Source organism: Lissotriton helveticus, chromosome 1_1, assembly GCF_964261635.1.
Source record: "Lissotriton helveticus chromosome 1_1, aLisHel1.1, whole genome shotgun sequence".
In the NCBI taxonomy this organism is placed as follows: domain Eukaryota; kingdom Metazoa; phylum Chordata; class Amphibia; order Caudata; family Salamandridae; genus Lissotriton; species Lissotriton helveticus.
The window spans coordinates 2,014,475,161-2,014,493,489 of NC_136057.1; the positions used below are offsets into that span (position 1 = coordinate 2,014,475,161).

Here is an 18,329-nt window from a genome sequence, read left to right on the forward strand (position 1 = left end):
GTCTGTGTTCGCCCCGAGTACAAATAGTAGATCCCACAACCAAAACTTGAAGTGTAGTATTGCCCAGGTGCAGGCTACCACTTCATGCCCAATAACAGAGTACCTTTCCTCCGTGCCTTTAAGCAAGCGCAAGGCGAAAGTCACAACCTTTTCTTCACCATCCTTCACCTGGGACAATACTGCACTAAGTCCCTTCAAACTTTACTTTTGGGGAAACTTACTGTCTCGGGCTCCGCTTCTCTCCCCGGTCCACCGCAGCGTGTGCTGTTTGTGTGGAGGGAGGCAGATAGCGTGGTACACAGGGAGTGAATGACACTCACTTCCGGGGGCACATTAGAGGAGGCCCTCTTGGCTGAGGTGTCGGTCTAGTCTTTGCACTAGGACCGATCTCAGCCTCCTATTTAAAGTTCATATGGCACCGGAGCGCAGCGGACGAGCGCCGACAAAGGCAAGCTCGTCTACGCCCATCCGCGCCCCGGTCGGGCCGAGGGCCAAACATGCTGCCCAATCACGCCCTAAACAACATCCCACTACAGATTTATTATTATCTTTAAACAAACATCCCAAGCTATGCCATCAGTCCCTGGACGTGGCCACTTGGGTGGGGCCTATTAGCTGCTACCACTGTAAAGTAGCTCTTGATTGCAAGCAAATATCAATGGGAAAAGGCCGGCCTAAAGTCCTACGTGGGGACTTATAAATGCTAGATCGATGTGCAAGAATGCATTGCACATTTTCGACCTAATAATTGAGGGGGAACTTGATCGTCTCTTTATTACTGAGACTTGGTTGAAGACCTGGTGTAACCCTAATATTGTGCACGCCCTCCCCCTGGTTATCTAATCCAAAGGGTGGATAGATTGGAACAACGAGGTGGGGGCATCGCAATTATCTATCGAGACACCATGAAATGTATTATAAATGAGCTTCCAGATATTAAAGGGGCAGAAAGTATCTGGTTTTGTATGCAGGTCCATGAGTCCTTTACCTTTGCAGGAGCATTAGTTTATCGCCCTCCAGGTCAGCAAAATGAGTTCCTGGAGAGCATTGGGGAGGTACTTAGCAATCTCACTCTAAGGTTCGCTAACTTCACGCTTTTGGGCAACCTAAACCTCCACCTAGACTCAACCACAGATCCAAGTGTAATCTGTTTTAAGGACATTATGAACGTCCTTGGCCTAACGCTACTCACCTTGGACTCCACACACAGAGCTGGCCACATTCTGGACTGCATCTGTTCGATCCTAGACATGCTTAAAGTAAAACCCCCGCTCACACAAACCTGGTCAGACCACAAATGTATCCCTTTTGATCTTTCAGTCGAGGGTAGTGCTATCGGCAAAGGCCTTGTGGAGACTCCTTGGCTGGTTAAACCGGGTTGGAAAAAGATCATAGGACACCCTGACCTTCTGATGAGAGCCAATGAAAGGAAACCTATTATGACTGAAAACACGATAATAGATAATTAACTTTTTGGCGACTGGATCTGTGAACTTAGTGAGCAGTCGGACCCCACAGGTCCGAACAACAAGCCACGTCATAACAAAATGTCCGCACCTTGGTTCTCATGCTCTCTAAAAGAAAAGCAAGGCGAAGTGAGGGCATTAGAGCGACGGTGGCGCCGAAACTATGAAAGGAAGGACCTTAGCAACTATAAAACGGATAGGAGACAATATCATGCCTTGATTAAAACTGCCAAAATAGACTTTTTTTACGGCAGCCGTTGAAGCTGCCAAAAACAAACAGAAAGAGATTTTTAAGATCGTAAATGTTTTTAGAAACCCTAAAATACTGCTGCAGGAAATCCCCCCTCTCAGAGTTTCTGCAACACCATAGCCGACTTCGTTGAACAAAAGGTACAGGCCTTCATCAAAGACCCCCCCCCCACCCACTGTTTTAGCAATCTTTGATGGGGTGGCTCTGGAAGGTACGAATACTGCCTGTATGAGAACTTTTCATTCTATTAGTGTGGAGGAAACGCGCAAGGCCATATTATCTATTAAATCGGGCTCCCCTTTTGATCCCTGTCTCCCTACTCTCTTACAAGCCATAGTGGATACGGCAAATCCTATTATCAACAGCATCATAAACTCCTCACTATTATCCGCCGAGATTCCTATGGCATGGAAACTCGCTGCGGTAAAACCTCTTCAGAAGAAACAAATGGCAGATCCGACAACTCTTTCAAATCTATGGCCTATTTCACTTCTCCCTGTACTATGCAAGCTAACAGAAAAAATTGTCAACAGGCAGATTACCTCGTTTTTGGAGGACAATAACATCCTACACCCCAATCAATCGGGTTTTAGAGCCCAGCATTCGACCGAGTCTGCCCTCCTGTTTACGGTGGAAACACTACGCTCTGACATGGATCAGGGCAAGAAGGCTGTTTTGATATTATTGGACTTATCGGCGGCCTTTGATACGGTCTCACATGCTATCCTTATAGACCGTCTAGCAACTTCCGGCATAGCAGGAGACATATTGGAGTGGATTAAGAACTTCTTGGAAAACAGACGTCAAGTGACTACTTTAGGCATTTTCTCTCAGAAGAAAAAGCTCTCACGACAGGGGTGCCTCAGGGTTCTAGTTTGAGCCCGACACTTTTCAATCTTTATATGGTTCCCCTGATCAAATTAATATTGTCCTTTAATATTAGCATCATATCTTATGTGGACGATACACAGCTTATCCTAGTCCTTGACAAAGACATGATGGATGCAGAGGAAAATCTTAAAAACTGCCTCTCAGCCACCTTTGAATGGATGAGAAACAACCACCTGAAATGTAATTCGGGTAAAACAGAAATCCTGCAGTTAGGACAACATAATTATTTTATTCCAAAACGGTGGTGGCCTGAGGATGCAGATGCGCCCCCAAATACAATTAGCACTGCCCGTAATCTAGGAATTAAGTTTGACGACACTTTGTCTTTCAAACAACAGGAGTTGGCCCTGGCAGGTACCTGCTTTAACATCATAAACGGCTTGAGGAAATTCTTTGAATTACTCCCACTAGCAGCTACCTGAACGGTGGTGGTTGTGCTGATAACATCTAGATTGGACTACTGTAACAGTTTGTATGCGGGATCAAACAAAGCAGTTTTACACAGGTTACAGATGGTCCAACATGCAGCTGCTCGGCTAGTGTTGAGATGGCCCAGGAAGTCCTCTGCCTCAGCCGCACTGTCCATCGCACTGTCCAGGCGCTACTGTCCATCGCGTAACCTTAGATCCTCAAACGCGAATCTGCTAACCATCCCTACCTTTAGGCTTATCTCAAAGGGAGGGAAATGTTTGGCAGTTATAGGATCTAAGGCTTGGAATAAACTTCCCGGCCAACTACGTCAAATCCCCACCGAAATACTGTTCAGAAATCACTTAAGACCTGGATTTACAGTCTTTCTGATACAGTGTGCAAAACCTTAGTGTGATTGTCAGAGCCCACTAATAAGAGCAGTTTTTGACCAGCATTGTCATCTATCTTTGGTCCACAGCGCCAAGATGCTCCATGGAGTGATAGCCGCGCTATATAAGTGCTCCTTTACATTACATTACATTTACATTACAAACTGGTGTCAGCCGTTAGGAAAGTTTTCATCGTAACTTCGAAGTGGCCCAGGCTTGTCATTTTCACAATCTCGCCCTTTACAATCTTTAAAACCTTCTTAACCTCATCAGTCCACTCAAACGGCACTCCCTTCTTAAGTGGTAACCTGATGGGCTGCACAATGCTAGCAAAATTCCTGAGTATTATTCCGACATGCTCATAAATTTACTGATCTGGTCTTTGTTGGAAGGAGATGGCACCTTTATGATGAAATTAGGCAATTCAATCTTAAGACTGATTCCTTCTCCAGATATAGTATGTCAAACATATGCAACTGACCCTACCCCAAACTTACACCTCTTCTTCAAGATATGACCTCTGCCCTTCAATCTGGTCAATACCGGTCACAAAACTTTGTAATGATGCTGCCTATCCTTCCCATATACCAGAATATCATCTTGAAAATATATTACGGACTCAAAGCCTTCCAACACATATTTTACCAGCCTTTGGAAGCACGCTGCCACTGAGGCTAATCCAAATGGTAGTCTCCTAAATCTATATGCTCCAAAAGGTGTGACAAAAGATGTGAGGGCTTTAGAGTCCTCATGCAATATAACTCGGTGGGAAGCGGCAGACACATCTATCATACTTAACACTGTGGCCTCTTTCAGACTGGTAAGTGCCTCTGATTTTTGGTAGTGGATGGCGATAAACCCAGATGCATTGGTTGAGATCTGAGATCTACGCATATTTGTATCTTGTCACAGTTGTATTTTGGGGCAAGAACTACTGGGGTCAACTACTCCGAGGACTCTATTTCCTCAATGACCCCATTTTGCAACACTTTGTTGAATGCCTTCTGCAAAGGCTGAATCATAAAGTTAGGCATCTTCCTTGCCTTGTGCACAACTGGCTTGGCATTAAACAAAATATATATATTTTGTGCTCAAATCCTTTGAGAAGTCCTAATTTATCATTGAATGCTTCTGGGAACTCATTCACCCAGCCAGTGTCTTCCCAAGTGGTGGTTACAAACATAACCTGATTGGGGGAATTGGGGTTCAAGACAATTCCCAAATAGCTTTGATGCCTCCACCCCACCAAGTTGTCTCCCCTCTTGGCCATGTATATTTTCCCCACAGTCTCTCTCCCTCTGAAAATTATTACCATCACTGTGTAGACGAGGTCTATCTTCATCCCTCCCTATCCTTCTGGACTAATGTCAGGTGGTAGTAATGCCACTCTTGCTTTAAAGCACCTCCCAAATCTTGTCCTTCACCAATGTGAACATAGACCCAGAACCTGCCAAAACTGTGAGGTTTTTTTTCCTCCTATTTCCACTTCACACATTGTTATATGGTCACTGTCAAATGTATCATCCACCTGCTTAACATCTGTGGAGGAAAACAACATGCAAGATAACATTCTGACCCTCATCCGGCTCATCCAACACCTCATGCACTTTCTCACTTTTGCAAACTCGGACTTAAAGCCCCTTTTTTCTGAAATTGCTACATGCAGCATTCGGGTCAATACAATTAGGACTGTTTGATAGAGAAGAACTGCCACATGTAAAGCATTTGAATATATAATCCTTCCCTGCATTGGGACTTCTGCTGCCAGATCCAACAGCACCTTCACCACACATGGTTTTCCGAGACATCCAGTCCACTAAACAATGTTTCATGCCTTCCACAATCTTGATGGCTTATTTAAGTGTAGGATTCTTCACTAACAGTTTTCCTTTCACAGGTCCCTGCAAGGTTTTATAGAGAATGTAATTGGCTACCTGTTCTTTATTCTGAGCCCTCATGAAAAACCTTTTCCTCTCCATCACAACATTTATACGTAGACCAAAGTGTTTCTCTGGCATGGTGAAAGACATTTCGAACATCTCTTGGTTAACCTTCCCCAGTGCCAGTTTCAATCTCATCTAGGCTCTCGTAGAAGTTGTGCCCCTCTATATCCAAAGTATGCTGCATCACAGCTTACTTCCTTGCCACCGAGAATTTTTCCCCTCAAGTACTGCCAAATAGGAGTCAAAATGGCACTTCCACCTTTTGCATGGGCTCACCGGATCCTGATACAAATTGCGAGGTTGAGACATGTTCACTACTGCCATGTCATGGCACCCGCAAAATAACATAATACAACAAACTAAAGCAAGTAACTAACACAAAAAGTAAAAGTAACCAGTCAAATAAACAAGCTAATAAGTTAAACTAAAATACTGAAATTCACGTGTTCACCATCTGAATGAGACTGCTTTTCTGTGTCCAGAATTCACCATCCTTCCAGAATTCCTTTCCTCCTGCATGTCCATAGGGTGTTTTTATTTTTTTGATTGCTTCGGCGAGGTCATCAGATCAAAACTGCCTGTGTTTACAAAATGCGCTTCACATGTGCAGGAGACATTGGTAACTTTCACTTCCTGGTTGCCATCAACCCTTGCGACTTAATCAGGAACGGTTGTTGGAGCAACACGCTCTAGTTGCTATCCTCCCAGCAACCGATGTGGTGTTGATGCAAGTAGGCTCACAAACGCAATTCCTCTCGCTGTTGTTCTATGTCCCAGCAATACGATAAAAACGTGAGGAGGCTGCACGAGCGTCACAGGAGCACCGATCGGCTCTAGCACACGATGCTGGCTGCGGGTAAGTGGCCTTACCGATCGTGAGCGGTCACACATGTAACATGTGAATTCCATTTAAAAGATTCCACAATAGCTGCATGCCAGCATAGCAATATTGCTGCCCTCCTGTTGTGGCCTGGTTTTATGAAGTTGCCCCAAAATTTGATTTGATGCGCAGGTCACTTACACAAATATGGTGGCCTGTAACACGCAACAGTTACATAGTAGAGTTTGTTGGTGTGACTCTCTGTTCAATTCTACATGGTAAATTTAGAGGGGTGTAGATCTAAGATTGATTAGAAGATCTTTACTCCACCAACAGCAGATACAGTCTTCCTGCTTCCTTCTCTCCAAACAGCTGTCCACTCTCTCCCCAACATTCCACCCAGTTACTATGGTCCCCCTGGAGCATCACTGGTAGAATACCTGGTCAGTGACATTCTAAGAGCAAGCCACAACACACACATTGAGTCTCCAGCACCACAATCTATCAGGTTAAACCGCTCTTCTACTGAGCCCAGTCTCAAAAATATTTCTAGTAGCTTATTGACTTCTCTGTTCAGCCACACCCACACTCCATTTTTCATGTTGATTGTGTATATTTTAACAAGTTGCACTCACCATCACTTTATCATCAGAAAACCCAACTGCGACATAGCCATCAGAAAGGGCACTCATTTGAAAGGTAAATCCACCTCCACTAGAAGGAGCCAGGGACATAAAAAAACAGCTCGCATTTGCTGGGTTGCATCCTTGGGAGTTGCTAAAACAGAACTTCTCCAAGCCACAGTCGTCACCGGAGATCTGCTTCTGAAAATGGTTTAAGAAAGGTTACGATGAGAAATGTATTACCATTCCCACATGCAAATTCCTATTCTACGTTGAAAAACTTAAGTTTATATAAAGTCACAAATTACAAGATATGAACAGGATTTTCAAACTCTTTGAAACAACAGAAAGGGGACATGAACACTGCAAAGCCTATCAATAAGAAAAAAGCAAATGGTACCATGGCGTTCGGGAGAGATGAGGGATACATTTAAGAAATAAAAGGTAAGCTAAATGTATAGGTATGTGTGAATTTAAGAAAATGCAAGGTAATGCACCCACGCACATTTATAGAATGCAGAAAACCATGAATGAGCCAGTGTATGTTAATTTCATTTTGCATACTTAAAAAACCTTCAGTAAAACTACATAAAGCTGAGCAAATTAAACTAGATAGGTGAGGGTGCACATAGTATGTGTGGCTCAGGCACAGCAGATCCAGAAAGTAATAAACAGTGGTTGCTGTCAGAAAATCCGATTCAATGGGTTCTCTGGGCAATTGGAAGCTCCTGGGCTCCATTTGCGCTAAGTACCACTTTAAGCACTTGATTCTCAGGTTATCAAGGTAGAGCAGGACATAGGCTGACTCAGAGGTGCTGTGGCCTAGAAACTCAGAGCTGAGCATTGCACAAAAAACGCACACATCATTGTCAGTGCTATTTGTTTAAAAGGAAAAGGTAATTTCATACAACTAAATACTATACAAAAAATGACAAATATTTACAAAACTGATGGTGGAAATATGAACTGATACCTTTTCTTGTAGTGATTTCCCTTTTGGGCCCACTTTGGTTATCCCTTTTTGCAAGTATTAGCTGTCTAGGGCTGCAACTGCTCTCACAGGGAAACAACCTTTACAACACAACTTTTAAAACGCACTACCATTACAACGAAACTTTTACAACGCAAGATCCATTACATTGCATGCCATTACAACGCAACCATTACATCGCATGACCCTACAACGCATACCATTACAACGCATGTCATTACAACGCAGTCATTACAACGCATACCATTACAACGCATACCATTACAACGCATACCATTACACCGCATACCATTAATACACATACCATTACAACGCATAGTACCCTTACACTATCCAAAACTTACCCTACTGTTGCACCCCTGGAGTTAGAATAGTAATTTTTACCCCTACACTATCCAACACTTACCCTACTGTTGCACCCCTTGGAGTTAGAATAGTAATTTTTACCCCTACACTATCCAACACTTACCCTACTGTTGCACCCCCTGGTGTTAGAATAGTAATTTTTACCCCTATACTATCCAATACTTACCATACATGCAATGTAATGGTATGCGTTGTAATGGTCTGCATTGTAAAGGTAGTATGCGTTGTAATGGAATGCGTTGTAAAGGTAGTTTTTAGACAATTTGTTGTAATAGCATGCGTTGTAATGGAATACGTTGTAAAGGATGTTGCGTTGTAAAAAATGTGCTGTAAAGGCATGCGTTGTAAAAGTATGCGTTGTAAGGTCATACATCCGCTCTCACATAATACAATTGTTTTTGTGACACGATATTATTTTAGATCAAGGCTGCTCATATTATATGTTATTCAGGGACTCTTCTTGAGATTCAGCCTGAAAATCTCATACAATGTCGAACAACATGGTGTACTGTTTTCTTGTGCCCGGTCCGCAACACCACCTAACATTTTTAGATATGACACAGTAGCACAGCTGCAGTTTTCTTACACAGTAGTTCTTATCATATAAGTCATGCCTCGCCCCCTCAAGGAGCAGAGAGGAGAATTACAGCAGAGAGACCGGTCCTGGAATGGACGAAGCAGCCTTGGGTAAACTGTGTTTACACCTATGATGTGGACCACCTAACTACACACACCAGGTATGGGGTTTGTTGCTAATCTCAGAGATCACTAATATATTCTTGTGTTCTGTTGTATTCTCTTATTTCACATCTTCCCTTTAAGTAGAACATTCTATATCTGCTGATGTCACCTTGCAACTTAGTGCTCTAGTGTTCTCTTATTGTCAGTTGCTCCTGAGCCTTTTATGGGAACACCAGCTTTTCTCTGTACTTCCAATAAACTACTTCAACAGCTTCATTGACTCAATAACTTCGATTACAACAGATGGCGACGATTGGCTCGTGGGGCAAACGAAGTACAGAGTGAGTAATTCACAGAAAACTCGACTGGTGAGAAAAGAACCGAAAAAAAAAAAAAAAAAACCTGCAGAAAAGGAATACTTTTTCGTCAGTAAAAGAGATTTGGTAGCTGCCCTCATCTCGCAACAAGACCTCTGAAACAAGCCACATTCTTAAGAAGAAGGACAAGAACTTTCCAACAACCATCTCGCGGTGAGCATTTTAATTGACTGGTATCGTGACTGTTACATTTTTTTTGTTTATAAATTGCAAACTTCATATTTATATAAGCGTCAGTACGAAGTCACCGTGAGATTAGTACTCAAAAGTGAATACTTGATCTATATTCACCAACCAAGCGAAAGTCAACATGTATTTTTTTTTTAAAGTAAACTTACTCACGAGCTCCGACCGTCTCAGCTACTGGTAGCGAGCGTCCATTGTTTCTCTCTCCTCGTTCTAACACGCATGCACAGGATAACTAGCGTGTACCATGTCTGATACGCGTTGCCTACGTAGGAACGTACAAGCAGCCATTTTGGATACAACTTCTCGTTACTTAGCAACCGGACGAGTCGGATGAGATAACGTGAGGTAGGAAATTGTTTTTTTTGGTAGAAAAATCATCGCGCTTTTCACTACTTTTAAGTGGATGGAGTACATTTGGAAGTTATACCTGAATGTGATAGTTTATTGAATCTATCTCAAGAAATTGGAAGTGCTCTTGTGTGCCGTGTCCTGGTTCACTTTTGTTTTATTCACGCCTCATTTTTATTGGATCACCACAACCAGAAAGCTCGTTGTGGAATACACTTTTGTTTGAAGTTTGTGAAATTATTTATTATTCAATAAAGACTGAAACTATCAGAAACATCCGCTGGAGAATACTATGGAGAACCCAAGTGTAATTGCACCGCCTATGTTTCTTCAACAAAGTGGAGAACCACCCATAGAGTGGGATGATTGGATTGACATTTTTAAAAACTATATAGAAGCTCTTGACGGTAAAGACTTTAGTGCTACAAGAAAGAAAGCCTTGCTTTTAAGTGTACTTGGGAAAGAAGGTCAGCATGCTTTCAAATATTTACCACTAGGTTTAAGCCAGGATGGTAGAGCTATTAACAATGTTTATACTGAGGCAAAGGCGAGAATGAAAAAACAATATTCTAAAGAAGTGAATATTGTTATGGCAAGGCACAAGTTCTACACTTAACCGCAGCGAACTGAAGAATCTGTTGACCAGTTTGTTACTAGATTACGAGAGCTGTCTTTAAAATGTAATTTCGGGGAAATGAGAGACGAAATGATAAGGGATCAGATGATCGTTCAATGTAAGAACAAGAAAATGCAGGAGAAACTTTGGGCGGCAAAAAATCCCACTCTACAAGCAGCAATTGACATTGCCAAGGTTGTTGAGGAATCCACTGCATGTATGAAAGAGATGGAGAAGAAAGAGACTTTCAGGGAGAGTGGGAATGGGTCGGTTTCGAGTATTGCACAAACTGAAGTTGCTGCATTGAACAGAAAGGGGTTTGAGGCAAATGAGAAAATTGAAAAAAGGATTTCCAGAGGATACAACAGTGGGGAGAGAGGGAGATATCAAATGAGGATGTGTAGCAGATGTGGTAGCACCTATCATGGTGCAGATTATAAACGTTGCTTTGCCATTGATAAGGAGTGCAGGAAGTGTGGGAAGAAGGGTCACTTCTCTAGGATGTGCAAAACGTCAAATAGTGACAAAGTAGCGATTGTTGAAGTAAGGCGTGAGGCGAATGTACAAGAGAATGTGGAAGGTGTGGATAAAATATTGTGTTTAGAAGAAGCAAATGCTTTACGAATGGAACCTGGTAGAAGAAATAGGCCTAAAGCTAACTTCAACATCAACGGGAAAGAGGTTGAACTCATGGTTGACCCGGGTTCATTTTGGACAATAGTTCCAGAATCCTTGTTCAAGGAGAAATGGGTGGGAACGGTTTTGTTACCCAAGGACATTAATCCTTGTGGATACCAAGGGGAGTGTATTGAGTTGTTGGGTTGCATGGAAGCTGAGATTAGGTTTCAGGGACGATCTACCAAAGGGAAAGTGTACGTGGCTCGTTCTGGGCCGGCAATTTTGGGTTGGGGTCATCAATATGACCTTCACATTATCATTGATCCCAGAGCGACACAGCAGGTGATGGTTGTTACTGAAATGACTACCGAAATGATAGTTGAAGGCATGTCGGACTTGTTTGCTGAACGTATAGGTGAATTGAAAGGATATGTACACAAGATCGTACTCAGAGAGAATGCAGTTCCAATGCAACACAAAGTGAGAAAAGTGCCTTTTATAGCTAGACAAGAGGTTAGGAAAATGTTAGATGATATGCTTGAGCACGGTGTGATTGAACAGATTGAGATTTCACCTTGTGTTTCGCCAGTTGTGATAACGACCAAATCCGATGGCAAGTTTAGGTTCTGTGTGGACCTTCGCACACTTAACCAGAATATTGTTGTAGACAACTTTCCACTTCCTAATATCAACAAATTAATCTTGTCATTGAAGGGTGGTAGGTTTTTCTCAAAACTAGACCTACGGAGTGCGTACCATCAGATAAGGTTGCACAAGGACTCAAAGGCGTTGACTGCATTTATCACTACTGAGGGAGTTTACCAGTTTACCCGTATGCCCTTTGGTCTCGCGTCTGCAGCAGGGGTTTTTCAGAGGATGATGGGATCGGTTTTAAAAGGGATAAGTAACGTGGTGTATTTTCAGGATGATGTTCTCTTGTTCGGAGAGACGTTGGAGCAGCACAATCAAATTTTGAAGGCGGTTCTGATCAGGATGGAGCAGTCAGGTCTGATCTTAAGGAAAGAAAAGTGTAAATTTGCTGTAGAGGAAGTGGAGTATCTGGGTTACACCCTCTCTGCATCTGGTGTGCGACCTAAGAGGGATCTTTTAGAGTCAATAAGAAAGGCACCTGCACCATGTGACAAGGATCAATTAAGATAATTTCTTGGTCTTATTGAATACTATGCCAAGTTTGTAGAGAATTTTGCAGCAAGGACTGAGAAGATCAAATTGTTACTAAGGAAGGGGTGTAAGTTTGTGTGGGCTGATGAGCAGACTGAGTGTTTTGTTGATATCAAGAAGGCAATATGTGATGCAAAAATCCTAACTCCATTTGATACTAAGTTGAAGTCGGTGTTGACCGTTGATGCCAGTGCTGTTGGTATTGGTGCGGTGTTGGCGCAGGAACATGACTCAGGTTTGAAGACAGTAGCTTTTGCGTCAAGGACACTTACCAATTCAGAAAGGAATTATTCTATTATAGAACTTGAGGCGTTAGCAGCCGCATGGGGTTGCGAGTACTTCAGAATGTACTTGTGGGGGTTTGAGTTTAAGCTGCTGACAGACCATAAACCGTTACTCAAATTGCTTTCCCCGGGTGGTGCAGGAAAAGGGTCAGCGAGGTTAGCTCGATTAGCTGCTAGACTTCAAGAATTTGTGTATAGGGTGGAGTATATTCCTGGGTGGAAGAATTCTCAGGCTGACGGCTTATCTAGGCTTCCCTTACCTTGGGAGGTTGTAGACAAGTTGGGTGTTGAGGCTATGCAATCTGAAGGATCTGTGGCAGCCATTGATGAACTGGTTCGATATGTGTACTGGCGCTATTAACAAGAGCAAATGGAATGCCTGTATGGCCAATGATGAGGTGTTGAGGTGTGTGAAGGATTTGATTGTGAAGGGTTCTAGGAGGGAGAGTACCCTACCTTTAGGTGTTCGCCCCTATCTGAAGATTTTAGAGGACCTATCCATTTTGGATATTGATGGAAATGTCATCATGAAAGATGATAAGTTCATTCCTCCTCACGAGTTAAGATTCGTCTTGTTTAAGTTGGCACATGAGGGACACCTTAGGCAATCACTTACTAAGAGGAGAATCAGAGAGTTCTTTTGGTGGCCGGGAATGGACCGGCAAGTTTCTGAGTGGGTTGAGAGGTGTGTGGAGTGTTTTGAGAGCGAGAAAAGATTGAGAGTGGGATGTCAGGGTAATGTTGGGAGGATTGATAATCCAGATTTGCCCTGGCATACCGTTTGCCTTGACTTCATTGGCCCATTTCATTCTTTGAGTCAAGACATGAAATTTGGGTTTGTCATGATTGATGTCACTTCCAAGTGGTTAGTTGTGAAATTCACTAAAGAGATAACGGCAAAATCCACAATCCACCTATTGTCTGAGGTCTTCAGAGAGGAGGGTTACCCAGTTAGACTCGTTACTGACAATGGAACCCAATTGGTCTCTGAGGATATGGTCAACTTTCTGGATGCTTGTGGTATTGTTCATACCAGGACCTCTCTGTACAATCCACAAGGGAATGGTATCGTAGAGAGAGCTAACAGAATGGTGATGGGCGCTAAGCAGATGGCCGTGAGTTCAGGTGGGTGTGTGAGAGACATGGTTAACGACTTAGTTTGGGCGTATAGGACAACGGAGAATGGTGTTACCAATAGAATTCCGTTTGACATGATGAGGGGACGGATGGCTGGTACCAAACTTGTTCCAGCTTGGTTGAAAGAGTGCATTGGGTTAGCGGATTTGAGTGGTGGTTCATCTAAGGTTTGTGATGGGTTAAATGAGGGAAAATTAGCAGCAAATGATTGGGTGAAAGTTAAACCTGGTCGTGTAGGTCTGGGCCTTACCAAATTCAGAGGTCCTTTCAAGATTAAGTCAGTCCATGACAAATTTGTGACACTTTACAATGGAGAACATTGGAATTTAAGGAGGGTTGCGCTCTACAAGAAAGCAAACAATGTCAATTCCGTCTACAGTCGCATCCTGGTCTACAGTCATATCCAGTTCCAGAGCGAATGGAAGAAGATAGAGACATCTCTGGTGGTGACGCTTTCATTTTGCCTCAAAGAGTCAGGAGGCAACCCAGTTATCTTCAGGATTTTGTCTGTCATTAGTGCAGTTGTGGAAAGTGTAGGCATTAATGCAGTTGTGGAAAGTGTGAGCATATGTCCTGTGTGTTTTTGTTTTACTCTTTTAATTTTTTTATTTAGAAGGAAGGAGGATATGTTGTATTCTCTTATTTCACATCTTCCCTTTAAGTAGTACATTCTATATCTGCTGATGTCACCTTGCAACTTAGTGCTCTAGTGTTCTCTTATTGTCAGTTGCTCCTGAGCCTTTAATGGGAACACCAGCTTTTCTCTGTACTTCCAATAAAGTACTTTAACTACTTCAACAGCTTCATTGACTCAATAACTTCGATTACAACATGTTCACATAGTGAGAGTAGTCCTAGATATAAATATTAGTTGCCATGGTTGGGTTATTCATTGTATACAGCCCGCTAGAAATGTTGATGCCAGTGCTCATTTGCATTTGTTTACGCATCGCAGCATACCTGCTTCAAAATAGACTATGATAGTTTAAATAAAAATATTGGAACATTTCTTTGTGGCTTTCCTTTGTTTACTATGGACATGCATAAATGCGAAATTGAAGGGGATGATCTGTTTCCATGGTTCCCTCGGGGACTAAAGGTTCATGTCTTAGGTTTGCCGAAATCACCTACTACTCTGGAAAGTTAAGAGTTCAGGTGAGCCACTGCGTGCCAGTCGGATTTGGGCCTATAGGTACTGAGAGAGACTCAGTCCCTACATTCTGTCGTCCTGTTCTCCCAAGGCACAGTTCTGCTTCCTAGCAGAATTCCTGCAACATTCTAAAGGCCTTTGCAAACAGACCAGGGTACATATCACATAGCTGAAATAAAGGTTGTTGTGTTCAAGTGACCCTCTCGATTTAAATTAGACAGGTTAGTTTTAAAGCTGCTTTAAACACCGATGTCCCAGGATACTGCATACTCTAAAACACTACTACCACCGCATGCGGATATAGATAAACATACAAGGATTTACACTATTAAAAGTTAAGACCTACTGGCGTTCACAAGATGTTCACAATCAAACTCAATCCTACTGCCATCTGTAGTACAGGTTCAAATCTTTAGAAATATGGAGCCTGTGGCTTACGAGGCAGAAATAACATTTGTCAGGCACCATCAATAAAGTTTACTTATTGGTGTTAACTTTTCATCAAACAAACAATTCTCTTCTGGAAACAAGGTTACCTAGCAACCACTTAGGACCGTAGGATTCACTACTCCCATGAACTTCACAAAAACTGATCACAGAAGTAGATTGAAAAGAGCCAGGCTTCTCTTGGGCCCAAGGATTCTTATGGCTGGAAGATGTAATGTGTGCAATTTCTTCCTTTACGATAGGATCTTGGGGGGACATGCCACTTCACCAGGCAGTCCGGCAAACATATGCGTATAATGTGGGTGCTCCCCATTCTTAAGGGAGCACCCCAAAAAATATGCAAATTATAATCCTGGAAGCTCATAATGCTGTGCTACTTTCCCCAAAACCTTTTTTTAGGTCTGGCTCATATACCGCTTTAGCTGCTTTGCCAGTCTCATCTTTTCCCAAAAACATCATACATAAATACATACATATCGTTTACTTTTCGGATGCCGACAACTGGCTGTGTTCTTGCAAGGGACTACCGTCCCCCTGCCTACTAGCACTCTGCTCCTGGTGCTAGGTGGAGGAGCAAGCTTATTTGCACTTTCCCCATATTTCTATGTTTTGCATGAAAGAACAAGGGATGGTGATAGCAACCAGTTCTGACTGTCTTTCCTTTTTCGCAAGAAGGCACAATCCTCCAAGCTAAGGAGGTATTGACAGCTATGGAGATCCAACCTAACCCGTTTCCTTTTCCAGGGAAAACTAATCTCCCTGGGATGGGCCTACTGTGTGTGTGTGTGTTGGGATATTTAATTTGACAGTTGTGGCAGAACAACAATTAAATCTCCCAGCAAGGATCAGATAACTGTCCCAGTTATGTAATATGTTAAGGAATCTAAATATATTAAAACAACTTTGTTTTTTTAATTCCAAGCACATTTATGAGGGCACAAGTAAGGGCCTGCTCAAATGTTTTTAGAATTTCCCATAGTATTCCAACAAGCCCCTTTTTGAATGATTCTCAATGGATCGCTTCTTATAATTTGATCTCTTTGATTGTCCTTCATTTTAGGGTCACTCCCTGCTGTTCATAAATGTTATTCCTCGGAGCTAACTTGGTTTGGACGTTTTATAGTTTTCTATTTCATAACAACGATGAGGCCAGAATTTCTCAAAGATAATAAATGTTTACACAGTATGTTTGGTACTTGTGAAAGGTCGATCACAGCTCAAACGAAGGCTATGGCTTTTATTAACTATAAATTAACAAATTTGATTCCCCACAGGTAGTCACATTAAGGAATAATGGAGTTTGTGGAGTGATTTGAGTCGGCAGAGTGACATGTGGATTCAAGTTCAGTAATAGCTTTGTGGCAACAGGCCATTAATAACGAGGGCTGGATATTGCTATGCGGTGTGCTGCAGTCCAGACGACAAGATGAACATACACTCCATAGTGTGCCTACAGGAGTAGTGAAGAATGCACCGGTTGTAGCTTGTGGTGCCCTGGCACTGCTGCATTTTTGTTATAGTGTATCACGTTATTGTAAGAAATGTAAGTATTAGTCAAGAGGGAGGAGACCCACCTTAAATAATAATCACAATACTGGTTAGGGTGAACTACCAATGTTTTTGAATAAATAATGAATGTTTGTGATAAACCCCCTGGCAGCAAGGGCATAGGGAAGCCAGGCTTACCTTAGAGGCAATGTGTAAAGTATTTATGTAATACTCAAACAGTAAAAGAGTAAGGACATAATCCAAGAAAAATCCCAAACTAATTTAGAAAAATAGTATTTTAATAAAGAAAATGACACCCAAAAAAAAGGTCCACTTAGTAGAACCGGAGTTATGAAATTTTGAAGTTTGCAATTAGGAATGCCACCAAAATGCACTAAGTGTTAACTGCAGGCAAATGGTTGCACTGGGACAAGTGTAATATTTAATGCTGACAGCGATGGCGCATGAAACAGATTAAAAAAGGCCAAGTTCAAACAGATCACAACTTTACTTGCTCAGTAAAAATCTTTTATATAGCAGGAAAGCCTTCAGTGGGGCTTGGTAGCTGACTGGAACCAAGGAAGGGCTCGATGACTATAGCGAGCCACTGCATGAGGTGCTGCCTGGTGTCAAGTCCGGTGAAGCTGTTGATCGAGTACTGCTTAGGGTTGAATCTGGTGAAGCAGTCCAGGACCTTGGGTCCTGTACTTGGGGATCATGTCTCACTCCCACAGAGGCCAGCAGAGGGGACCCGGTCAGATCAGGTCCAGTTGGGACTGTCTGGGGTCGCGGGATGAATGTAAGCCTCTGGCAGCATGGCTGTGCTTCCCCTGTTACTTCCACAAGTCCAAGAGTGTTCTGAAGAGTAGCTCCAGAGGTGCAATATTTTACCTAACCCAGCCTTTGTGTGGGAGACTCCCTGTCCTACCCCTTATTATTATTATTATTATTATTTATGTGTTTTTATATAGCGGGGACTTTACCCGAAGGTGTCAGAGCGCTTCACAATAGGAACCGAACTGATACATGAGAACATTACAAGTGAACAAATTACAAAAGCAAAGGTTACATTACATGAGGAACGTTCTTCCCTTTCCCTTGTCAAGGCTCCAAACTGTCTGGGGGGGGGGGAGGTGACAAAAGGCATGGAAGACCTGGTGTTAGATTCCTTTGTGTGTTAAGAAGGCAAGACCTTCGAAGTGTAAGTGGGGCTGGATGAAGCCCCTCACCAGTCAGCCTGTTAGGATGGCCTATACTTAGGCTGTCCGGAATTCGGTTAAATCCGACTATGCTCAACAGTACCCTACAGAATGAAAATCAGCTGACCCGGTTTAAACAGAGTCTGACTGATTTTCATTGTTGTTGTGTCTCTTGTCCAATTGATGGAGCCAAAGTAATACAAACCATTGGCCTGCCTGAGGCGTCTGGCACAGAGATGTCAGGGGGAAAAACACTGCTTCTGCAAATGGGCAGCGGAGGTGTGAATGGCCCAAGGGCCAGAGTAACACCAGGCCCCCTGCCTGGCTCATGTGGGGGAAGAGGAGCTGTTGTCTGCCATCTGGTTTACTGCGGCCCCGCACCAGAGTACTTCACAGGTCTTTCAAAACAGGGCCGGACTGGGAACCAAAACCGGCCCTGGCAAAGTACTCGGCCGGCCCCCCC

General features: G+C 42.9%; 1 protein-coding gene across 2 annotated transcripts in view; it reads right to left on the reverse strand.

Annotated features, from left to right (window-relative positions):
• Window positions 1–18,329, reverse strand: part of LOC144776241 (putative ferric-chelate reductase 1) — a 605,038-nt gene that overhangs the window by 333,945 nt on the left and 252,764 nt on the right. For both annotated transcript variants that reach the window (XM_078659261.1, XM_078659260.1), the window contains exon 6: window positions 6,806–6,994. In XM_078659261.1, coding sequence (XP_078515387.1) covers window positions 6,806–6,994 — 189 coding nt within the window. The remainder of the gene's footprint in view (window positions 1–6,805; window positions 6,995–18,329) is intronic.